This window comes from Corapipo altera, unplaced genomic scaffold (assembly GCF_003945725.1).
Source record: "Corapipo altera isolate COAL_440 unplaced genomic scaffold, ASM394572v1 150, whole genome shotgun sequence".
In the NCBI taxonomy this organism is placed as follows: Eukaryota; Metazoa; Chordata; class Aves; order Passeriformes; family Pipridae; genus Corapipo; species Corapipo altera.
In genome coordinates this window covers 113685-137683 of record NW_020884941.1, presented here as the reverse complement: position 1 = coordinate 137683, position 23999 = coordinate 113685, and the positions used below count along the sequence as shown (strand labels likewise).

Below are 23999 nucleotides of genomic sequence, written 5' to 3'. Positions count from 1 at the left end.
GCTCAGCAGAGCAGGGGCAGGAGGAAAGGACCAGCACCTGCCACCTCCAAATGCCAACCTCCCCTCCCTGCCTCCAGCCAGAGCTGCAGCCACGTCCTGCTGTCCTTGTCCTGGCAATGAGGGAGGACAAACCTTCTCCGGGGTGCGGAAGAGAGGAGGAGGAAGGACGCACAAGGTCGCACGTGCTTTACCTCGCAGGCAGCTCTCCCCTGTTAAAGGGACTGATACCTCTCCGTGTTAACAGCTTGCTTTTGGGGCCAGGTTTTTGCAGCAGGGCTGAGGTGTGAGGGTGTCAGAGCCCAGAATCACACAGCACCTTTGCAGCTGACCTCACCTCCCTTCTCACAGGAGATGTCCTGGCCAAGACAGCTCGTGCTCCCGCCGAGGGGACTGGTTCACCACAGGGATGCCACACGGATTTCTCTTGGCAGGAGGTCGCTCCACGGTGGTGTTTTCTGCTCCCAAAGCTGTGGAAGTGGCTGGGGTCTGCTGTGCCAGAACTGCCCATGGCACTGTGCTAAGGTGGAGCTGATGCTCTCCGGGGTTTCAAGACTCCTCCGTTGGCACATCCTCACCAAGGACCTGGAGCCTCCACAACCCTCCACGTGCTGCCTTCCCAATAAGCTTTGTAACAAGAGGTGCCTCTTGCAGCTGGAGTTGGAGACGCTTCTCTCCCATCCTCATGGCTTTCCAGGCTCACCTGGGAGAGGGTTCACAGCATGCAAAGCTCTGGAATGCAGCCCAGTCCCAATCTCTCCCACCAGCATCGTGGCTGCAGATCCCATATCTCCTGTAAAACCCTCTGGAGAACGGCCTGGCCCAGCAGCAGTCACTGCCACGAGCTTTTCCTCAGCATGCACATCAGCCTGTGTGTTCTGTGCTTGCTCCTCTGGGGGACTGAGCAGAGGGAGAGGCTCACAGGGAACAGGGAGCAGAGAAAGGGGCAAACACAGCACAGAGCCCATTTAGGAGGAATCATGACACATAAATCCTGACACAAACAGACACATCTGTACCCTGGCTGCTTGGGGGGGAACAACATTCACAGGCACGAGGGCACTGCACATCATCTGCCCCCAGCCTCGGGCATATGTACAAGTCCAAAGGAAAGCCATGAAAACATGAGGATTCAGCCAAGCCCCGAGCTGGGGAAAGGGGGATCCTGGGGGGAACGACCCCCTGCTCTGGTCAAGCAACAAGACCAAGCCATTGCCCACCCCCTGCCACCTCTGCTCTCCCCCCAAAACACCAAAAACGCAGGTGATCACGAAGGTGGTGATTTCATGCAGCTGCAAAATGCCCTCATGAGGAGGAGGGGAAATGTGGAGATCTGTAAAGAGCCACTGCGGGTTATAAAGCCATCGTACTTCAGTGGGGAAATCTGGGGAAGGGAAAGGGGGATGGGAGGGGGAAGAAATGGCCACAGGACAAGAGCAAGAGAAAGAGGAAGAAAAGGAAATAAAAATCATCATCATCATCATCATCAGGACACAACAACAGGACGAGAGACAGAGCACTTTCCAAGGGCAGTTCCCCGTGGAAAAGGAGCCACTGTGTCCGTGAAATACAAAACCCAGTGCCCTCCAGCTGGAGGGGGCAGCAGGTGCTGGGACTGGTTTGGCATCCCCTTGGGGCGAAGGGTCCAGTTAGGAGCAGAAAACCCTGCAAGGGAAAGGGGAGAAAGGCCAGCCTTAGGGGGAGCAGTGAGGAGCACGGGATCATCCCCACCTGGATTTGCCACAGGGAGGGGTTTACAGAGCCCTTTGCAGCTGGGTGAGGAAGGGAACCTTCATTCCTCTCTCAGGTGCTCTGTGTACAGTGCAGACCCCAAAGCATGCGATGCCTTGGGAGAAAAATTCCCACCACACCTCAGGGATGTTGGGAAACCCAGAGCCAAGCCCTGGGTCAGGCTACTGAGGGCCAGCACAAGGAGCAAGATCCACTCAGCTGCCCATCCTTTATCCTAAATAATCCTTCTGCTCAGCCAGGGAAAATCCCACCACGACAGAGCTGAGCAAATGGCAGGACATGGTAGAGCAGAAACAAACATAGCAAAATGTCAAGACTTTTTACTTCTTCTGGTTGTTTTTACAATAGCAGGAAGAAAAAATCCCTAGATCTTTCCTAACCGGGTATGGAGCAGCCTGGAGACCTCTCCCACCTGCTGCCTGGACACCTGGAGCCAACCAGGTCCATCCCTGGAGCTGGGGGGAGTCACCCCTTCCCACGGCTCTTTCCAGCCTGGAGGAAGGCAGCTGGCAGGGCTGTTTTCCTTGGAAATTCCCTTTGGATAGCATGGTGTCTGAGCACTCAGTGCAGTAACCCAGGAAGCCGGGGGGGTGTGTGGGATTTGTCCTAGTGAGGTGACACCTATTTCAGAGACACTATTTCAGAGACACCTATTTCAGGTGACTCCTATTTCAGAGCGCCAAAATCCATGCCTTTCTCGGGACCAGGGAGGTTAAGGAAGTTAAATCTTCCTTCCCCATCCCTTCCCAATCCTCGGGAGACCATTGCAGGGGTTAAAATAAACATGTCAACTCACTCATCCGTGTCTTTTTTGCTCTCCTCGATGAACGCGATGGACTCGGATCTAAGGCGGTTCGTCACTTCGTACGTACGCAGGGTGACTCCAAAAATATCCTCGTGGTACCGGCTGTCATCCTGAGGGACAGGGTGGCAGAGGGGGAAAAGGAGCATTTGCAAACAGCTGGTGTTGTTGTGGCTCTGGTGTGGCGGGGAGGTGCCAAACACACGGCGAAGGGCCTGGGGTCTGTCACGGGAGCGGGTGGGATGGCAGGGCAGAGGGGCAGGAGGGAGCAGGGAGGGGAAAGGACCTTGCCAAGGTCACAGTGTGGGGCAGCCCAGGAGCTGCTCCCTGTGTTAGATGTCCTCAGCTGCTGGCAGCCCAGGGACTGCCTGGTGTCAGGGGGACAAGCAGCCCAAAGCCAGCTCATGTACAACCAACTCTGGGCTCCCTCAGCTCCTGGGTGGAGTGTGGGGACGTGGTTCAGAAGGGGTCATCCCACAGGAATCAGGCTGGATTATCTTCCTGAGCATCCATCCCTGGGCCTGTGTCCCAAACTGAGTTCATCTGGGCTCCAGCTGCAACATCTGGGCAATGTGTTTGCCCAGGGACATCACCCTGCCAGCCACAGAGATGGGGAGATCTGGACAGGGGGCCCCACAAACTGCCCTGGTGGATGGGTGGGATGGAGGGACTTAGCACGGTGGTCTGTGACAGAGGGACTTAGAAGCAATCCTTGTTTGAAGGAGGGACTGATCAAGGTGAACAAGCCCTGCCTGGGCTACCAAGGGTGCCCACCAGGTTCTGTCCCAGTGCCCAGCAGAGCAGCAGCTCATCCCAGGAGCCCAGCGTGGGCTGAGGGGGCTGCAGGGCTCCTGCAGAGCAAAGAGACTTCCCCGGTGCACCCGAATTTCTGGGAGATCACCCTCCTGACCTCACCCAGACCTCGACAGCGGGGGCAGGACCACAACCTCCCCCCCAGTGCCCGTCACCTCGCGCTGCCCGCACGGCAGGAGCAGGCAGGAGCAGGCAGCAGCTGCAGTGCCCGTGGCAGGGGCCGTGTGGGGTCTCACACACCGCTCACCCTCAGCTTGCTGATGAAGGCGCCCGCCTCCTCCACCGACAGCTGGCCCTGCTGCCTCACGATGCGCTGGACGGTCTTGAGGACGTCCCCGGCCATGGTGACATCCCCGCAGACGTAGATGTGGCCTCCCTGCTCCTTCAGCGCTCTGAACACCGTCTGGGCCAGCTGCTCCTGCAACACGTCCTGCACGTATTTCTGAGGGAGGAGGAGGAGGGAGATGGGATTGACTCCAGTTTTTCAGCCCTACCCACCCGTGGGCTCTGTGTGCACCAGCTGCCCTTGAGGCAGCAGTGCAAGGTGACACCTCTTTGGGGGAACGAGCCTGAGCCTCGCAGCACCCACAGGGACAGAAAAGAGGTGGGGAAGGTGGCAGAGCATCGTCCTGCTCTTGCACGTTCACACCTTCACCATGTCTTTCCTGGCCAGGCCTGCTCAGGTGCCTGTGGGTATTCGGAGCAGGCTTTGCGCTGGCTCTGGGTGCTGTCACCCACCAGGTGACATCCCTCCTTGCCCACCTGCTTGAGAAGATGGCCCTTTCCCCTCCCTCATCTGCTCCCACCCGGGGAGGATGGCTGCAGCCCCCCAGGGCAAAGCATGAGCAGCGTGGGCACACACTGGGGTGGTGCAGGGATGGGGGTGTGCCCTGGGAATGGGGCTGCACCGGGAAGGGATGATCCCGCACACTCATGGCGTGAGCTACCGGGGCCGTGCCAAGGGACGGGCACCTCCACCATGTGCTGGCTGGCCATGGCCACCCAGGGCTGCCCGGCAGCACCACAGCAGTGCCCACCACACACCTTTGGTTTGTCTGGCTCCCGGGAGTAGGCTGTGTACAGCTCTCTGAAGACACCTTGGGTTTTGGCAAAGAGCGTCTCCTCCTTGTAGATGTGGTCGATCCTGGACTGCCGGCAGCCAAACACCAGGACCATGGGACAAGGCTTCAGCCCTGGGTGAGGATTGGAAGCAGGTGACCCAGGGATCACCGATCCCCAGTTTCTGGAAGCCACCTCCCTCCAGACCTGCCAGCAGATCCGCTGGGACATCCCAGGCAGCAGACTGGACCCCTCCATCCCTCTGCCACCAGCCCAGGGTTCCCAAGCAGCGCCTGAGATGAGGTTCAGGAGGAACCAGCGTTGACCCACCTTTGTGCTGGATCTCAAAAAGCCGCTGCTGCCAGAAGCTGCGGAAAGGGGCGATGCCGGTGCCGGGGCCGATGAGGATGCAGGGCACCTGGGGGTCCTGGGGCAGGTGGAACCCGGGGGCACTGCACACACCAAAGACACCGGTTCAACCCAAGCTCCCTCCCTCGCCTCTGCCCACAGCCAGCTGAGACAGTACCCGGGCAGGGAGGTGAAATCCCAGAGAGCAACATTTTAGCGCAGAACTGCACCTGAGGGTTTTTGCTCACAAATCCAGCCTTGTTTTCTCCCACCACGAGAAGAATTGAGGACAGAGATCCCATCCTGCGAGGGGGTTCACCCAATCTTTCTCACCCCTTGTGGAACACTTACCCCCTTACAAAGCAGGGCACCACTTCATCGGGCTGTATCCGATTGAGCCAAGAGGAGCAGACTCCGTGGTGGATTGGCCCTTCTCCATCTGGGAGGGGAGGGAAGGAGGTCTGTACCTGACACACCAGCCAACAACTCCAGTTGTCTTCTTTCCTAAAACCCTCCCTGCTACATCCCACATGAACACCTCACTGAAACAGTCGGTGTCTCTGCACCCATTCCCCGTGAACTTGGTAGAACTGGCACTCGGGTCCCTCCGTGGAGCTGCCCAAGTTCACCCAGAACCCGGGAGAGTTGGGCCTCCACAATACTTAGGAAGAACCCGACTCTTCTTTAGTCCTTTTTGGCAGGAGCAGCATCATGCTGTGGTGCTCCCAGGCACCAGCCCTCCATGGCAGCCCGAGATGGATTTCCCTGTGTCCCACCTGCTGTCTTCCCTGTGTCCCACTGGCTGCAGGAGCACCAGGGCCCTGCCCATCCACACCATCACCAGGGCTGCTTGGGCAGGTACAGAAATTTTCCTAGGAGCAATGTGGACTTTGGGGTGGGCAAACAGGGCCCTAAACAGAGCTTGGATTATACACCTCACCCAGACATGGCACCTCTGGAATAAGATGACGTTTTATGGATGGTTGTTCTCCATAACATGGCACAGCCATGCCATGAGCTGAGGGAATCTGGTCACTCCAACAGGTAGAAAGGCTTTAAACACCATCTCTCTGCCAAAGGTTTTGTGGTGTTGCCCATGTGTCCAGTTCTGGGCCCCTCAGCTCAGGAAGGATATTGAGGAGCTGGAGCAGGTCCAGAGAAGAGCAACGAGGCTGGGGAAGGGACTGGAGCACAAGTGCTGTGAGGAGAGGCTGAGGGAGCTGGGAGGGCTCAGCCTGGAGAGGAGGAGGCTCAGGGGAGACCTCCTCACTCTCTACAACTCCCTGACAGGAGGGGGGAGCCAGGGGGAGTTGGGCTCTTCTCCCATCAGCAAGACAAGAGGGTTGGGTCTTAAGCTGTGCCGGGGGAGGTTTAGGTTGGATATTAGGAAGAAATTCTTTCCAGAGAGGGTGATCAGTCATTGGAACAGGCTGCCCAGGGAAGTGGTGGATTCTCCATCTCTGGAGGTGTTTAAGGTGAGATTGGATGTGGCATCAGTGCCATGGGCTGGGAACCACGGTGGGGTTGGATCAAGGGTTGGACTTGATGATCTCGGAGGCCCCTTCCAACCCAGCTGATTCTGTGATTCTCTGATGTGCTGATGCTTTGCCCCTGCTCCCCCAGCCCGGTACCTCTGGTGCGGTAGGAGACCACGGCTACGGTGAGATGGACCTCGCCCGGGTACAGCTCTGGGGAGGAGCTGATGGAGTAGTAGCGTGGCTGGAGGAGGGGGAGCTGTGTGAGCAGCAGCGTGGAGGGCATCTGCACCGAGGGGAACTCCTCCAGCACCTCCACGATGGTGGGGTTCTTGGACCACTTCCACTCCTCGTACTCCTGCAGGCCCTGGAGAGAGGGAGGGAGGGAGGGAGGAGAGAGCTGCAGCATCCACCTCTTCCAAGCCAGGTGCCTCCACTGATATCCCACCAGGCCCGTAGCAAAGGGTGGGTGGCAGCCCTGCTGCCATGGGTGGAGACTCAACCTCACCAAACAGCGTGGGATGAAAACGCTCAGGGCCTTGGAGAACGTGGGGCTTGGGGTCCTTACCTTGCTAAGGACCTGCAGACGTTTCTTCTCCGTCTCACTGGTGGCCAACAAAGCAAACTGCTGCAGCAGCAGGGGCGTGGGAGGGGTGGTGATGTCCAAATAGTACTTAAAAGCCTGGAAGATGGTGCACGGTGGGACACGGTTCTCGTCTGTCCAGTTGCTGATGACACCTGCCAGGAGGGAATGCAGCACAAGCACGGGATCAGCACAAGAGCCAAGGTGGGCAAATCTCTGCTTTCATCCCCCATGTCAGCTCTGAGACAGTGGATTACTGTGTTCCAGCTCTGGTTACACTGTGCATGGCTGTGTCAGACTTATCCCTGAAATACAGAGTTGGGGTGGTCCATCAACACCCCCTAACTCTTCTTTCCAGTCCTAGGCATTGCTCTTTCTATGAAAATATAAACACCTTCAATTTTCCCAAGGAATAAGGAAATATCTTCCCCAGGGCCCTGCTCACCCTTCGGACCCTTTCCCTACATCCCAAGTGCAGAGGAGCCACAGCTCTGGGCAGAGGAAGGTTGAAGGAGGTGCTCCCAATCTAGGAAAACACAGCAGCGAGACGGGAAATGATTTCTCCTGGGGGCCACCCAGCACCCTGAGGAGCTGCTGCAGGAGCTGGGCGAGGAGGAGAGAGGCCACCCGTGCAGGAGGTGTGGCCCTGGTTACCTAGAGCCGTGCTCCTCTCCTCCAGCAGCTCCACCTTCACCAGCTGGTTGGCCGGAGGGGCATCCTCAAGCCTGTCGATCAGGGCGTTGACCAAGTCCTCGTGGTTCCCGGGAAACACCCCCAGGTGGTCCCCGGGCAGGTACTGCAGCCCCTGGTGCCCGTCGGTGTGCAGGCGCAGGAAGATCGTCAGGCGGCTGCAGGGAAAGCAGGATGTGTTTTTGGGGGAGTCACCGAGCTCTGGCCTCGAGAGCTGCTGGGCGTGCTGGGCACTGGTGGCACGGCCAAGCCGCGGTGCCCCCTGAGCGTGTCCCCAAGATCGCAGCAGGGAGAGGGGACGCTGCATCCCCCGCCTCCCCCCCCCCTCCCCGCGCCGCTGACTCACCCTCGGGGGCTTTTCAAAAAGGGAAAAAACAGTTTAACCTCTTGTTTCAGCAATTCGATCGTTTCTTTGGCTTCCCATCCCCCGGGGCTAATTGAGGCAGCAGCAGCAGAGATCTCGCCGGGCACAGAGGCGGGGAACACCCCTCCCTGGCTTCACGTGGCTTCCAGCATTACTCAGGGTTTGCACAGAGGTGGATTCCATGGGGCGTTCAGGGGTCAAGGGCAGCAGCACTGCGTGCACGGGTGCTTGGGTGCACCACCAGGGTGTCCAGCTCCCAGGAGAGCTGCACTTCCTACCTGGACTTGGGGCTCTGCAGGTTCTGGCGTGTGATCAGCCGGGCTGCATAGACACGTTTTTTGTGGATGCTGTACAGTCCTGAGGAGGAGAAGTGTCAGGGAAGGAATTCAGCAGAGGCTTCCGGCTCTTGCAGGGCTGTTGGTCACTGCTGAGGGCTCAGCCCTTCGGACCAGAGCTGGACACAGCCAGAGGACCATGGGCTCACCACCCTCCTGCTTGACCCCCCTCCTGCACAGCTCCAGCGAGCCTGGGGGATCAGAAACCCCAGGGCCAAGCAAACACGTGTCCCTTTTGTCAGTGACCCAGGAGGACTCTGAAACCACCCGTATGAGACGCAGGGATGTGCCCTCACGTGCCCACAGGCACCTCTCGCTGCCAGGGCCACCTGGCTGGCAGGGAAGAGCCTGGATTTGGGAAGAGCTGAGGAGCCAGTGCGGCAGATCCTCAGCTGCAGGAGCCGTGCTGAGGGGCCAGGTGTCGCTGGGCTGGACCTGCCGTGGAGCGGCATTGGACGGAGAGAGCTTGGAAAGATCCCAGGTTTCCAGCTCCCTGGTTCAAAAAATGGGGTCAGGAGGAGGGAGATCAGATCATCTCCAAACATCTCTGTTACGGACACAGACAGGGACCAGCCAGAGGGGCCTGAGACCATCACAAGCTGCTCCCTGGGCATGTGATGGCAGTGAAAGGCAGGGCCGAAACGCTGGGAATTTAACATGGAACAAGCAAGGAGGTTTGGCCCCTTCACCTGCAGTAAAACCCACTGTGTCTCCTCCACCTGCCCCACCAGGTGACCCCATCTTCATACCTTGTGTGAGCTCTGGGGCCTCGGCCACGTAGGTCAGCCGAAACTTGCTCCTCTTCCAGCTGCGGTCGTTGCTGATGAGGGAGTTGTTTGCTTTCTCGATGTTGACGTCGTCCCCCACGCAGAACACGTCACATGCTGCCTGCAGCACACACCAGGCTCTCAGGCATCCCCCCCTGCCCCTGGGGAGCCCCCTTGTCCCAGCCCACCCCTGCCAACCGAGGAGAAGGAGCCTCCACCATGCAGGGCTACACCAGTGGCCACGGGCGTGCCTCGTGGTGCCCTTCCTCCTTCCCCAAACATCTGGGATAACACAGGAATTCAACCCAGTGCTCACCCCTCGGTGTGCAGCACAAACCAGAGCATCATCTCCACCAAAATATGGAGCATCCCGGGCTGGGGTGGTGCCAGAGTGTCCCAGAGCAGGGAAGGAGAGGCTGGGTTTTGATCCAGCTCTAACCAGCAGTTGTGCTCTGTCCCTCAGTCCTTCTCCGCCCTGCTCCTCCCTGGAGCACCAGGGAAGTGGGTTTACCTTGAAGACCTTCTTGGCCCAGGTCCTGAAGGACTCCTCCTGGCCGCAGAGCTCGTCCCCCTCTCCCATGCGGAGGATCCTCTCCCCGCCCAGCTCCTCCAGGAGCGTGTCCACGGCCCGGGCGAAGGCGCAGAAGTGGGGGTAGGCACGTGAGCCCAGCCCAAACACGGAGAACCTGCAGAGAGGTGGCTCAGCTGTGGCTGCCCAGCTGGGAGGGACACTGGCACCCCCCTCTCCTGCCCCACCATCCCCCAGGGCACCTGGAGGGGTCTGCACATGGCCAAAATACACCATGTGTGGGGTAAGAGCTGCAGGGGGCAGACGGGCTCTGTGCAGCACCGGCTCCTGCTCTGTCCCTCCTGCAGCAGGAACTCCTGCCTCCCGCCCCGTCCCCTTTACCTGACGTTAGCCAGAGGCCCCGTGCTCTCAAAGTTGTCCCTGGAATCAGGGCCATCGCTGGAGGATTTCCGAGCGTCCGAGTAAGAGGAGACACTGTTGAAACGGACCTTGTAGCTCCTGTGAACAGCAACAACAGCCAGTGTTCCGGAGGTGACACCTGGGGGGGGTCCTCCCCGGGGACCAAATTGTGCAGGAGACCCAGACAGAGCTCAGGGTTCAAATATTCCATGTGCTCCTCCCAGGGTTAGGCCACCCACGGTCAGCTCCATGAGGTCCTTGGCCACCCCATTGTCCCCAGTGGTGCAGAGCTGACAGGACCTTTGGCACCACCTGTCCTTCCCTGGCAGCACACAAGGTTGGGTGTATGTCTGAACAGATATTCTGAGGGTTTATTTTTCATTCATAGGAAGTGGAAAATAAATTTAAGAAGAAAAAAAAGGAGCAAGAGAAGAAGGGATGAGGAGGGGGAAGGGGAGAGGAGAAAAAAAAAATCTGACAACAGCAGAAGTATTTCTGAATCGAACCATCTTCAAAAATTGCTCTCCACAAGGGTTTCTAAATATACTGGCAGAGCAGCGAGGCTGTGGTGTGTGCATGAGTCACGGCAGACCTCCTGCACCCGGCACGGCATCACAGAGACAACCCTGGAGAGAAACCACTGCCAGGGTCACAGAGCCCTGGGCTCCAGGTCTGCTCCACAGCCTCCTCCTTCCTTCCCTCCCAGATTTCCACGCTTTCCTGCTTCTCTCCACCTGCTTCAGTCCACTTGTTTCTCTGCTGTGCCCGTGTCCTCCCCCCGGGTCACCCCAGGTTGTGTGGGGAGGGCAGGGCAGCACAACCCACGGGGTTAGGTGGGCACAAAGCCCAGATTCCCCAGGGGGGTGCTGGGTCCGAGGTTGGGGCACCAGCAGCTTTTGCTGCAATGGGAAGGTCCCTGTGGTGGGAAATGACTGCTGAAGGACGGGCTGCATTGAGCAGCAGGTCCTTAAATAGGAATGGTTGATGAATGCCTCGGAAAACCCTTGGAAAACCCTTGCTGGAAGACATGAGGAATCAAATCTACAACCACAGTACTGTGGTCAGGGCTGTGATCGGAGAGCTACAGCCACAGTACCCTGGCAGGCTCCTCCAGACACTGGGATTTAGAGAGGCCACCCCACCCTGAGGGGTCTCAGCCACCCTCAGCATTCCCTGTTGGACATGGAGCTGGGAGTTCATGGGGTGAGCGGGCAGGAACTGCTCTCTCCAGTTCTATTCTACAGACCCCAGGCTGACACTGTCCCTCTTCCCCAGACAGTCTCCTCCAGGTCTCCTTTTCTCACTGCAAAAGCTTTTTTCCATGTTTAATATCAGCAAAGTCCTGGACATGGATTGGGGCAATCCCAAGCATACAGGTTGCCCAGAGAAGCTGTGGCTTCTGGGAGTGTCCAAGGCCAGGTTGGACGGGGCTTGGAGCAACCTGGGCTAGTGGGAGGTGTCCCTGCCCATGGCAGGGGGTGGCACTGGATGAGCTTTAAGGTCCCTTCCAACCCAAATCATTCCATGATTCTGTGATCTCTTCCTGCCATCCAGAGCTGTGACCACTTGGCCTGTCTTGCAGGGAGCACAGGCAGCAATTTATTCCCTCCACCTCTGCAGCCACCTTTTCCATCTATGAAATCTGCCACCTCACTCCATTTCTGTCTCCTTTCCTCCAGATAAAATAGCTCTCACCCTTTTGATGGTCGCTGTTTCCAGCACTCTGCCCACTTTTGCTGTCAGGTAACGGAGCCACAGGCTCTCCTGGCTCTTAGAAACTCCTGCCAGCCCTGGAATTACACTTAGAGGTGACTGGGACAGCGAGCCCTGAGCTTTTTATAAACTGAGGGTTTTATCCTCCTCAAATCTACCTGGCTCGTCACGGGCGGCACCGCTGCACCCAACCCCATGTTGCACCCCAAGAAGTGAAGATCCTCGGGGTGAGAACCACATGTGAAATGGTGCAGACACCTCCAAGGCATCCCTGCTTTGTCAGCTGTCCCCATTAAGGCACGAGGCCATCAGGAACCGGGTGGGTTTTCAGCAGCCCTGCGTGGATGCCTCGGAGGACTTGGCTGCTCAGCAAGGGGACAACTTTGGGGCTGCGGCGTGGCCAGCACTGGAGAGCCACAAATTGGTGTTTGTCACCACCCTGCAGCCCCACCCACACTGGCAGAAAGGCAGGGCAGGGAAATCCCCCTGCACCCCCCTGACAGGGGCTAATTCACCCGTAATTAAGGAGCAGCCTTTTGCCAGTTGTTGGCTGGGCAGACATTCCAGAGCAGAGCAGTGTCCCAGTTCAGTGGAATATATTCTTCTTCGTAGCTAAAATCAGAGGAGACTCAAGTGATTATTAACACTTTGTCTGCCCTCCCTTCCCAGCCTCTGGAATGTTGCAAGGCTCATCTCCCAGCGATGGGGGATTTTCTACAACCCCAGATTCCGTCTCCAAGGCACCAGTTCCAGACTCGCTGTTACAAACATCGCAGGGTTTATAACAGCTCTTATTTTTCCCTAGAAATATTTTCACACGATGCATGAAGTTAAATTTGGTTCCCAAGCCCTCCCTCCACCTACATCCACATAGCAGGGAACTCCCTTCTACCTCCAGCTTCTACTATTTTTGTGTCTCCTGGACAGCCCCAGCTCTCAGATTTGATGATTTGGGGGGAGTTCCTACTTTTATTTGGTTTTTTTTTCATAGATTCCTGACTCTTAAATCTGAACAAAGTAGCTTTGAAATGGAACTACAGGCTGGAGTCCACAGGCCCAGTGTGTTTGTCCTCCCTGGGACCTCCACTCTCTCCATTCCCTGCTTCTCCAGGCAGGTCCCATCCCTTGGATCTTTGAAAACTCCTGCATGAGGATTTCCCACTCCCTTCTGGGAGGATGAAGGCTGAGAAGCAGGGTATCCTGGCTGGGGGGGCTGCTGGGGTTTGGAGTGGGGAGGGAGGGGTTTGGAGTGCTCTTACTTCCTCTCCTCCAGGTGGGAGTTGGGATTCTTCATCTCCATCAACGCGCAGCCAAATTTCTGCAGAAAGGGAATAAAAAAGGCCGTCAGTTTTGCCGGTCTCTGCAGGAAATGAAGCTGTGGTCAGTGGCTATGAGTGGGAATAAGCAGATATCCCTATTTCTGAGCAGGCTGGATTCAGGCAGGTCCAGCACCACGTGTCACACAACGCCCAGACCTGTCCTGGGCCATTCCAGCCCAGGCTGGGCGAAAAGAAGATGTTCTTCCCCATGTCCCAGTGCCTGTCCCCTGCTGCAGCCCCCACCCCTGTGCTCTGTCCTACCTCTCCGTTCTCGGGGGGGTCCCCGTTGCCGAAGGTGCTGGTGACCACCAGGACCATGGTTTCGTGCTCCAGGTGCACGACGTCGTACTCGTCCATGGACATCACCTGGGAGGGGACAGAGAGGGCAGCAGAAGATGGGGAGATCCACCACCAGCCAGTCTGCTGGGATGGACCCCATTCCACCCAGAGATGGGACAGGTCCCTGCTGACTCCATGCCGGTGCTCTGGCAGAGATCTCCCCACAGGGAGGATGAAGACAAGAGCCTCGAGGGCCGTGGACAACCACAGAGCTGCCATTCAAGAGGCTGTAGGAATATGTGTGCCACAATAGCTGGAAAAATTCCTGTGCAGGTGTCAACCCAGACCCCGTGTCCTGGTTAGAACAGCTGGGACCACTTCATCACTGTATGGGTGTAACCCAAAACTGTGTATTCTAGAGCCTTCCATGCCATTTCCCAGAAACTGTTATCAATGAACCATTTACACCCTCTGCCCAGAGCAGCCCTGACTCCTCAGGCTGTAAACTGGGTGTTAAGAGGCCTGTGAGAGGAGGGTGCTCCTGTCCTCACACCCACTGTGGAACTCCTGAGGTAGGTACTGGGCATTCCTGCCTGAACTGGAGGATAGATAATCTTGGAGTCTTGGGACTTTTTTAACCACTTGTGGGATCCAGAGGAAGACTGCAGACCACCACTCTGGACTGGACTGCAACCACCACTCTTGACCACACTGCACCACCACTCTCACCAACAGGTTTTCCCCTCTCCTTTTACTTTGGACTCAGGGGGGGCCCAACAAACACCACTCTGTTCATGCCCCAGGGTGCTGAGTTATACATTTGGGTTTTGTGGGTTAAAACCAACTGTTTTTGTGTGTAATCGTACTTATTGTATTATTTTATTAAATTGTTATTCTGATTTATAATCTCTCTTTTGAGTTGAGTTCATTTCCCCTGCTGGTTTACCTTTAAACCAGCACACCCTGGGAGCTGCTGGAGTCCCTTGGCAGCCAGGAAGCTCCACAGGCATCGAACCACGTGTTTTCCAACATTCATATATATTTCCTTGGCCCACCCATAATTCTGTGCCCACACCCTTGCAGGAGTCAGGAGCTGGGGCAATACCTTGGCATCGAAAGCGTGTTTGAAGATTTCACACAGAGTTTTTGCATAGACCTGGGACTTCCCCGTCTCCGTGGCGTACAGGATGGTGGCCTTGACCCTCTTGGCCATGGCCTGTCCCATCAGCTTGGCTGAGAACTTCACAGCCCTAGGAAGCAAGAGGGGAATCCCAGTAAGAGAGTTTGCTGTCAGTGCCTCTAGCCCAGACCTTTTTATTCGTTATTAAATGAACTGTCTGCCTTTAAAAGTTGCAGCGTCACTTCTTTTGTGAAGCTGTGGAAGAGCACGTTCATCTTGACTTGTCAGAGGGGAAGAGTGGATGGGGGAGCTTGAGCATGGAGCTGAAATAAATACCTGAATGGGTGTAAGGAGGAAAATGCTAACTCGTGGGGGGGGGGGGGGGGGGTATTTCTGTAGGGGCAGAGAAGCAGAAGAATTGGGGGTAGAAGTCACTGAAAGCACTGGCCAGGTAATGTCACAGGAAAAGCTAGAGACCAGCCAGAGCTGAAGCTACAGGAGGAACAGGAGCTTCTCCATCCCTTTAAACCCAACCTGGCTGCCTTTCTGCAGGAGGTGTCTCAGCCAACCTCACACACCCACAGCCCTGAGACGCTGAGGAGGTCAGACAAAGCTGTCTGCACCCCCTCTCATCTGCACTCCGGTGACTCTGTGACCTTTCCCGGCAGGGAAGTTCCTCCCAGGGCCCAGAGGTTGCCCATTTCTCTGAGCTGTTTCCAGCTGCCTCCCGTGGCTGCTGTTGTGACTGGCTGTGTGTCCTCCAGTTCTCCCCACAGGCTCAGTTCTGGCAGAGGGGCCCGAGAGGTCACCAGCCTCTCCAATCCTGGCCAGGGTGCTGCAGCACTGGGAATGCTGGCTGCTTGTCTGTGGCATCCGTGGGAGCACCGTGACAGGGCACAGGGGAGACACGAACCAGTTCTGGGGCACTGAGCCTGCTGTGGCCAGTTTGTCATGTCAGGGCCATTCATAATCACATCAACACTGTTTCTCCTAAGTGCAGAGTATCTTCACCTTTTCTAAGTGGACCACCAAGCCTTTAAAATCCAGAGGTCTGGATTTAGCCTGATGCTGCAACAGGGAAAGGGCAGTTTTTGGGAGGCTGAGAGAGCACAAAGCAGCTCTGTGGCCTTTGCAAGAATAAGGGCTGCTTGATTCCCTTTGACAGGGGGATCAGACCCTGCCCCAGGTTCTCCAGTTCAGCAGGACCCCTGCATCCCCTTCAGATGAGCTGTCGGGAATGGACACTGCAGCTGGGCTGGTCCCACTGCTGGGAGAAGTCCAGCTTCCCACTGCCAAGGAGGGAAGAAATGCTCTGGGAGAATCACTTAGGGGGAAAAAAAAGGGAGGAAAGAAGAGGTAGAAACCTCACCAGGATGGTTCATCCTGCCTCCCCTGGGCAGCTCCTCTCCATGTCAGTCAGCCTTGGGAACATTTCTGTTTGCTGCTCTGTGACCACTCCTTTGCTTTCCCGTGGGGGAAATGTCCCTCCCCAGGACTTGCACAGTCCCCAGAGGAGGGAAGGGGCAGGACAGGCAGGGAGTGCAGGTTTGAAGGCACAGATTTGGCCAGAACCAGCACAGCCTGTCTGAGCAGGCACAAACCCCCCCTGTGACCAGTGCCAAGCGCAGCACTCGGGGCTGCTGGGCTGGGTCTGCCCCTCGTTCAGCTCATCAGCTCAGACTAATGGGGACTTACACAAACAATTCCTTTTCCCTCCATCGGGAACAATGGAGATTTTTTTTCTTTCTTTTTTTTTTTTTTTTTTAAATTACCTGCCACGCTCACGTTTTTCTCAAGCCATCCCTCACCCGGGCACACACCGACACAGGCATTGTTTCTCCTCCCTCAATGGCCCAATTAATCTCCCCTGTGCTCTCCCCAGCCTGGGCTCAGGCTCCGGTGTCAGCTGAAGGAGCACATTCATCAGCTGCTGATCATGTTTATGGATGCAGCTCGCAGGAGGTGACAGCTGAAGAGTGGGAACAAACCGATGGGAGGGGCTGGTGGAAGCTGAAGCGTGGGGAGATGCCGTGAGGAGCCAGGGCCACCTGGCAGCCTGGCCACCAACCCGGGGCACACCCAGCCCTCCCCAGCCTTGGCCAGCAGCTCCTACTGGAGCTTCTACCTCCCTGCCAACGGCCCATGGGGGAGGCATTTGGGCCAGGATCAGCCTAAAGGTCCAAATTACACTTCATTCCTCTGCCCCTGCTGACTTGGAGCTTTGGCAGGGGAGAGGGACTCGTGTGGCCCTTTTCCAGGGGTCAAGTGACCATGAAGTGCAAATCTCAGCTCAGCCCTGCTCCATCTGCTGCCTGGAGGGAGATTCCTCCTTCCTGTCTCCCCCCCTCCTTGCAAGGAGGGTGTTTGGAGGGTTAGACACTCACTGGAGACCTCAAGGAGGTAAAGAATCACTGAGAAAAAGAGAAATATGGACACGAGTTTCAGGTCACTTGTGCCAGCACAGCCCTGGACAGTGAGGGGAGGTGTCCCTGCCCCAAGGAGGCTGTGAAAGGATAACCAGGCAATACACCCCAAAAAAGTGGGAAAGCCATCCCTGAGCATCTCCTACTGGAGAATGAACAGCTTGGGAGAACAGACTACGTGCAACATCTGCTATTCACCCGCTCCCACACCTTTTGGTGGCCTAATGGGGTCTTCAAAGACTGTCTGTCTGTCCACCCACACCTTCTGGTGGTCTAATGGGGTCTTCAAACACTGTCTGTCTGTCCAAATGTCCCTCGTGGTAAAGCCTCCAGAGGTCCAGCCTCACACCCCTCCCTCACAGGGCAACTCCGTCAGTCAGAGCTGCCCAAAACCAGGACCAGCCCCAAACACTCCAGGGTTCTCCAGAGCCTGCTGGTACTTACTTTGCTAACTTCTTAAATCCAATGGCCCTCTTCTTGGTGGGTGTCCCATTGACCCCTTTCCAGACGTGGGTGTTCCAGGGGTCCGGCTGCAGAGAGAAGGGCAGCAGTGCTCAGAGCTTTGGGAATGCTTCCATATATTAGACATTTCCTGCTTCGAGGGAGGGGGGACCCATGGCTTGATTTGGGAGGGGAAGGAGCAGTGTCACCCCCAGGGAACCATCCAGAGGGAGCTGAGGGGTGGGAGGGGGGTGAGGGGACACTCAGAGCCCTCCCAGCTCCTCAGGGGGGGCTGGAAAAGCCCTTTTTTTTACCTGCACATTAAGTACAGCCTCGAATTTGCACTCCTCGAGCCCTTCTGGGAGCTTTGGGAAGGGCTGCCATGGGAAGGAGACCCTCTCTGAAGGGCTGGGGGCTCACCCACGGCTCTGCTGAACCAGGGGACAAAACCAGGGAGAGGCAGGAGAGAGGGGAAAGGAGCCAACACTGTTTTCCACCTGCTCCAGGCGCACTGAGCACCAAATCCCAGGGCTCCAGGGGGATCAGCAGCACCCCGGGTTGAATTCCTCGAGCCATGAAGGGGAGGAGCAGCTGGACTCCTCCTCACAGCTCTCCCTCATCCTTGGAGCCACTGGGGGGTATTTTCTGGGCAGTTGGGCAACAGAGTATGCACAGAAAAATAATAAAATATAATAAACCTTGCTGGCTTGTAACAGCATCTGGCCAACTGCTTTCTCACCTCTTGAGATGCTCCTTAACAGCCCAGAGGCGAAAAGAAGGCAGGCAACGCCAGAAGGGGAGAGTGATGGAAACACATCCTTCGCCCTCCCCAGCCCACTGTTTGTTTGGGTTTTTTTTCCCTAAGAGGTCCTTTGGGAAGGGGAGGCAGCAGAAGCCAGGAACAAGCACACAGAAGCTAATTCCGTGCCCTCACAGGCTGCAATCAGGGCCAGGAAGCATCGGGGTTCCTGGTGGGTTGGTTATAGAAATGAACAGACTGCTCCAGGTTTGTGATTGTTCCTTAAGGGCTCTTGACTAAAGGTCACATTGTGTGGAAACCTCCGGAGCAGGGATGGTTGGATAACGAGGGAGTGTCTGCTTGGGGGCTTTTTCCCCCCCATGGTCTGAAGTGTTAAATACTCCAGCAGCAGCATTTCAGCCTCCTGCCGGTCCCGCTGGGCAGGAGCCCCCCCCGTCAGCCTGTTGGATCCCCAGGCTGGCTGGAGCCATCCACTCAGCCCTGCAGGCTGCAGAGGGGAGGGATGCAGTCCTTTTCCAGGTCATTCCCTCACTCGCCAGAGTGCAAAATTAGGCTCTTCCAAAGGCAGGAGCTCTGCTTGATCCAAAAGTGGGGGGGAGTCAAAAAGTTGGGTGCCCACAGAGGGGCAAAAAGCCATTGCCCTGAGACAAGGGGTGACATCCAGGGGTTATTACAGGACATTAGGGTATCAATTAGACTTGTCATGGACCCGAGGGACAGCTTGCTGAAGGGATTAGATGGTGTTCCTGCCCTTCCTGCATCTTCTGAGCTCCAGCTCCCACCCTGCTCTTGGCCCCACCTCTGGGCACCGGTGGGAGGTGAAGGTGAGGACAGTACCTGGTACTCAAAGGAGGGGGTGAGGCGGTAGTTGAGCATTTCCTGGTGGAAAACTGGGGTGATGCTGCCAGACATGGGCGGGACAATCCACACCCAGTCGGCAGGACAACCCCCACGGCACCGGTACTCGTTCTCCATGTGCTTGATGAAGGACTCCGTGGCCGAGTGGTGATCCACGATGGTCACCTTGTCACTCTGTTGGGGGAGGAGAGAGCAGAGCCCACAGCTGTTACTACACTCCAGAAGGCAAGAGCCAAGATTTTGGAGCTGTCCCAAATATTCCTCACTCCCATGGCCTTACGGGACCTTTGGAGATGACCCAGGCTGGCTGCTCTTCCCAAGGAAGCTGTAAAGCTGCCCCAGTCCTTCCTGGATAGATGTGCTATGGGATCACTGCTCCTGTGATTTGTCATGGGCCAGGCAAAGACTGAGATGGCATGAAGAGGATGGAGCATCCTCTGCTTGTCCCCTTGGAGAGCTTTTTCGTGGCTTGTACAGCTCCATGGGGCAGCTCTGATCCAGCTCTGGGAAGGGCTCCCACCCTCTGAACTTGGATTGCCAAGCACTAGTTCAGCTAATGAACCTTTAAGTGCTGGCAGGGGGAGAACCTGGGTCAATTCTTGCCTCCTGGATGCGACAGAAGGGCTGGATCTTGCTCCCTAGGGATATTCCCTCTGGACCAGCAGAACTCAGGTGCTGGTAGTGCTGTCTCTACAACGTCCAGGGCACAGAGATTATAAATTTTACTGCAGAACAGCCCCAAATTAGGGTGGCACAGCCCAATTTCAGCAGAGTGCTGCATTCTCCTCGGATTGATGTCTCCATCCCGCTCCCCGTGTCCCTCAAGCCTGGCCCGAGCACAGTCCTGCTCCCGAGGTACCTGGAAGCTGTACAGCACAGCAATGTTGATCTCCACCAGGGCCTGGTCCTTCCACAGCGAGGAGGTTTTCCTCATGTCCAGATTCATTTTCTTGGCCACTTGCTGTAACAACACGGCAGAAAGTGAGGGCTTTCTATGGCCAAAGGACCAAGGACTGGAGATCTCTGCCTGGGGAGAGGAGCCCAGAGGAGGGACCCAGGCACCCTCAGGGCAGGGAAGGGCTGATGTTTTGCATTTCCCTGAGAAGCTGTGGTCCTGCCTTTTGCTCTCCATGGCAGGAGCACAGCCTTCCTTCCCCCCTGAGCAGAGGGAGGTGACCAAACACTGCTCAAAGGGCCATTGAGAGCAGTTGCACACACACACACACACACACACACACACACACACTTGCTCTCACCCCTCTGGTTTTCAGGTGTCTGGGGAGCAGTGCAGCCCCTCTAAATAACACAACATTCCCCTGGGAATGTCCCCTTGGAGGTGCACTGGCACCTCCCCATGCCTTAGCTTTATCCCTCCCAGTGTGGGCAGCCCCCAGGCCATGGCTGAACACTCCAGAGGGGCCAGCTGGAGGGTCCCCATGGGCAGGAGTGTCCATCAAAGACCTCAGTCAAGCACATGACCAGGTGCCTGCTGATCCCTCAGATGCTCTGGGAAGTCTGTGGGGAGCTCAGTAGGCCTCTGTGTTAGATACACAACAGCCAGCCCGTCACACCCTTGGCTCCAGGAGAACGGGTATCCTGTACTCCCCCACTCAAGGCAACACTGTGCCAGTGTCCTGCCTGCTCCCCAGTGACTTCACACTCCCCAGGAGCACCTGGAGGAGGAGGAATTACCTCCAGGATGTTGTAGCGGGAGTTGTCGCAGTAGTCGCGGACGCCGATCTCGGTGCCCATGTACCAACCGCTGAAGGGGCAGGCGGAGAACTCCAGGCCACCGATCTCCAGGAGCATGTTGGAAACTGCTGGCAGACCATACCACTTCAGCCCCAGGTCCTTGAACCACTCAAACCTGCCAGGACAAACGGGGTTAGGCAACCAACCAGACCTTTCCCTGGGAAGTGGAGGAGGAGGAGGTCACTTTGCTGCCGGGGGGGAAGGACGTGAGCAGAACGAACCCTGGAGGCGACACCTCCCTTGGGGGCTGTTTAACGGGGGAAAGTGAGGTATCAGGAGTGTTGTGGAGTGGTGCAAGTCCTGGGAGACTTCAGGGAAAGGGGAACTAGCCCTCAGACAAGGACACAACTTGCTTTCCATCTCCAGGCTCCGCCAGCTTGAGCGAAGGGAAGACCTGGGGGAAGGTCTTGGGTAAAGGGCCCAAGCCACGGCAAGGAAAGACCAAACACAGGGGGTGGAACCAGAGGATCTCAGTCCTGCTGATCCCCTCGAGCAGTTCTGGGGCTTCCTCTGACTTACTTGGGGTGCCGGATGGGCACTTCCAGCACGAGCTCCGGGGGGATTTCGAAGAGCTCTGGGTCGTTGCCGTTGGCTTGGAGGAGCAGAGGCAGGATATCAAAGCGTCCGTACGGCGCCTTCCAGCCTTGCTGGATGCAGATCTACGGGAAAAACAGAAGTGGGGTCAGATGTCCCAGCAAGTCTCTGCTCTTCAGGCACTATGGGCAGGGAGTCACATGGCTCCGAATGGGATTTCCAAGGATTTTCCAAGGATTTTCCAAGCTATGCTCGGCTCCGTTATGGTTGAGTAATAACCTCCAACCTAGGGAGCTACAATGGGGTGTTGCCTGTCATAGGCAAGTAAGGGGGATTTGGGTTGAAAATGAGCCCAGAACTAGATCCCAGGTAGAAACGTGGCTCTGGAAAATCCACTCACGCCATTTGTACCTGTGATGGGGAAGGGGAAAACGGGTGAGAAGAGCAGAAAAGCGAAAAATCATTCTTTATTCCCGAGAAGATACCTGAGGGCGAGCCAAGCCCAGCCTCCCTTCGCGGTGCTGCAGTGGGTGAGCTAAACCTGCTTGACCCACACCCTCCTCGCTCCTGGAAGTCTCAGATTTCTGGGTGTCCCCAGCAGCCCCACGCCCGCGGTGCCCGGGAGGTTCGCTCTGGTACCTCTGTGAGCTCCACGTTGGCAGGGTCTCCCAGGATGGTGCCGTCGGGCTGCTTGTAGCCGGCGTAGCGGATGAGCTGGGCGTTCCAGATGCGGAAGTCGTGCTTGCTGTCCGTCCGCTGCGGGAAGATGGTGATGGCAGACCTGGGAGGAGAAGGGGCAGCGCCGGTCAGCGCTGGGAGAGGGGAAGTGTTGTGGGGAAAGGTGCTGTCCCTGCCCGTCCCACCACCCTGGGTGAGCCCCAGACAGTTTTACGCTGGAAGGAGTCACGGCAAGGCTCTGGAATTCGGGGTGCTTCCAGCTCCAGGCAGAAGCTGGCTGAAAACGTGGGGTTTCTGACAAATCTGGAGAGCGGCCCGTGCTCTGTGTTTGACACAGAATATAGGAAAGGAGAAATAATTGGAAAATCTGCCCTCTGAGGTCCCATAGAGAGCAAGGGCTTGATTTGGACCAGCAGGACACCTTCTCCTCAGAGTGGGTCCCTCTAACACAGGTGAGGGCTACAACCCTCCTGCTGCTGAAGGAGACAAGTTCAGCAGGGCCCAGAGCTGGGTTTGCACACATCTCAGAGGCCTTTGGACACAAACTCCCTGGTGCCTCACCTGAGGTTCCCTTTGTTGGTGGCATATTTGATGTGGTTGCAGATGTAGTTGAACATCCCGTGGGCTGTGGTGCAGTCCCGGGCATCAAACACCTGGAACAGGGGAAGGGATTGTGGTGATGCTACAGGATACTCCAAGGGCAGAGCCAGGCAGATGGAAACACAGCACACGGAGAACTCTAGACACCACTGCGGCTTCTTAGGGATCTAAAGATCCATAATTATGTGTTCTCTGCCTTTAGAACACGTGGATGTGTAATCCAGCTGCCCCTTTTGCTTTGGAGAGGTGAGTCATCTGCTGCTCAGGCAAAAACCTCCTCATTCCAGTGCTCCCAACCTGCTGCTGTCCCTGGCTTATCCAGCAACGATTTTGGGCTCTGCTCTGTTTCTCTTGTAGATCAACACTCAAAGGTGAAATAGGAGAGGGGTCAGCCAGGTCTGAGGGACAGGGTGTCATGGAATCATAGAATGGTTTGAGGTTGGAAGAGGCTTTTAAAGAGCATCTCATTCCACCCCCTGCCATAGGCAGGGACACTTTCTAGCAGACCAGGTTCCTCAGTGCCCTGTCCAGCCTGGCCTTGGACACTTCCAGGGATCCAGGGGCATCTACAAGAGGATGGGGAAACCAGGGAAGAGGGTCAGCAGGAAGCTTGAAGTTCTTGCAGGAATGCCCCCCCCCCAAGGTTCAGATGTGCCCAGAGGAACAGTGGATGAGCTGAAGGCTGAGCTGGGAGCGAAGGAGGCCCAGCCCCCTGGGCAGGCTGTGCCCACACTCTGTGGGAAGCTCCACCAGAGCTCCTCAGCAGCACTGGAGCTGGGCTCCAAGATACAGCAGGAGTTGTCATCTCCGTGCCAAGGGATTCCACTCGAGATCACTAATCCCCAATCTGCTCTACACTCCCACCAGGCAGAAGGGCACTGAGCCAAACCCCCTCCTGCCATAGCATGTCTGTACCGAGGGCGAGTGTGTCCTGCTGGCTCTCTGCAGGCACAGCAACAGTTCTGGAAGCAGCAGGGGAGATATCAGAGCACTGTCTGACTTTGGAAGAAGTTCCCAGAGCGCCAGCCCCATTTCAGACACCTCAGCTACACCAACCCCACCGATGCTTTTCCATCTCCCGCCGAGTTCCCAGCCTGTGCACCCCCAAAGCTGCTGCTGTGTGATGAACACCCGCTGCTGTACCTGTGCTGTGCTTCCCCAGGTGTTTGAAGAGCAAGATTTGCCTCTCCACAGCTCCAGTGCCCCCTTTTTACCTGCAGCTTGGACCACTGGATCCTGCCCACGCAGCGGGCTGCGTTCCTCCAGGCGTGCTTGGCTCCGTAGATGAGCTCGGTGTCCCGCAGCTGGTAGGTGTCAGTGGCTTCAATCTCCTTGGTCACCTCCTCCAGCCTCTCCATGTGGGCCTTGGAGCCAGATCTGGGTGGGTGGGGAGCAGAGGAGGTGGCACTTTGGGTGGTCTCCACCCGGGCGTGAGTTCTTCCCTCCTTAAGCATGTGTGTGCTCACACATACACACAGACACACACACAGACACACAGACACACAGACACACAGACAGACACACACACAGACACACAGAGACACAGACACACACAGACACAGACACAGACACACAGAGACACACACACACACAGACACACACACAGACA

The 23999-nt window shown here is 56.7% G+C and overlaps 1 protein-coding gene across 4 annotated transcripts in view; it reads right to left on the bottom strand.

Annotated features, from left to right (window-relative positions):
• Positions 1–1452: 1452 nt before the first annotated feature.
• NOS1 (nitric oxide synthase 1) overlaps positions 1453–23999 on the bottom strand; it is a 72751-nt gene continuing 50204 nt past the window's right edge. For all 4 annotated transcript variants that reach the window (XM_027661591.1, XM_027661589.1, XM_027661587.1 and 1 more), the window contains exons 6-29: positions 23605–23767; positions 22352–22443; positions 21752–21893; positions 21098–21237; positions 20519–20693; positions 19686–19787; positions 18806–19000; positions 17212–17297; positions 14330–14474; positions 13207–13311; positions 12886–12944; positions 9896–10012; positions 9497–9671; positions 8968–9106; positions 8162–8240; positions 7484–7677; positions 6815–6984; positions 6403–6613; positions 5123–5210; positions 4754–4875; positions 4409–4557; positions 3612–3806; positions 2546–2664; positions 1453–1662 (exon numbers count right to left, since the gene is read on the bottom strand). In XM_027661591.1, the coding sequence (XP_027517392.1) occupies positions 1647–1662; positions 2546–2664; positions 3612–3806; positions 4409–4557; positions 4754–4875; positions 5123–5210; positions 6403–6613; positions 6815–6984; positions 7484–7677; positions 8162–8240; positions 8968–9106; positions 9497–9671; positions 9896–10012; positions 12886–12944; positions 13207–13311; positions 14330–14474; positions 17212–17297; positions 18806–19000; positions 19686–19787; positions 20519–20693; positions 21098–21237; positions 21752–21893; positions 22352–22443; positions 23605–23767 (3178 nt within the window). In that variant the 3' untranslated portion in view covers positions 1453–1646. The remainder of the gene's footprint in view (positions 1663–2545; positions 2665–3611; positions 3807–4408; positions 4558–4753; positions 4876–5122; positions 5211–6402; positions 6614–6814; positions 6985–7483; positions 7678–8161; positions 8241–8967; positions 9107–9496; positions 9672–9895; positions 10013–12885; positions 12945–13206; positions 13312–14329; positions 14475–17211; positions 17298–18805; positions 19001–19685; positions 19788–20518; positions 20694–21097; positions 21238–21751; positions 21894–22351; positions 22444–23604; positions 23768–23999) is intronic.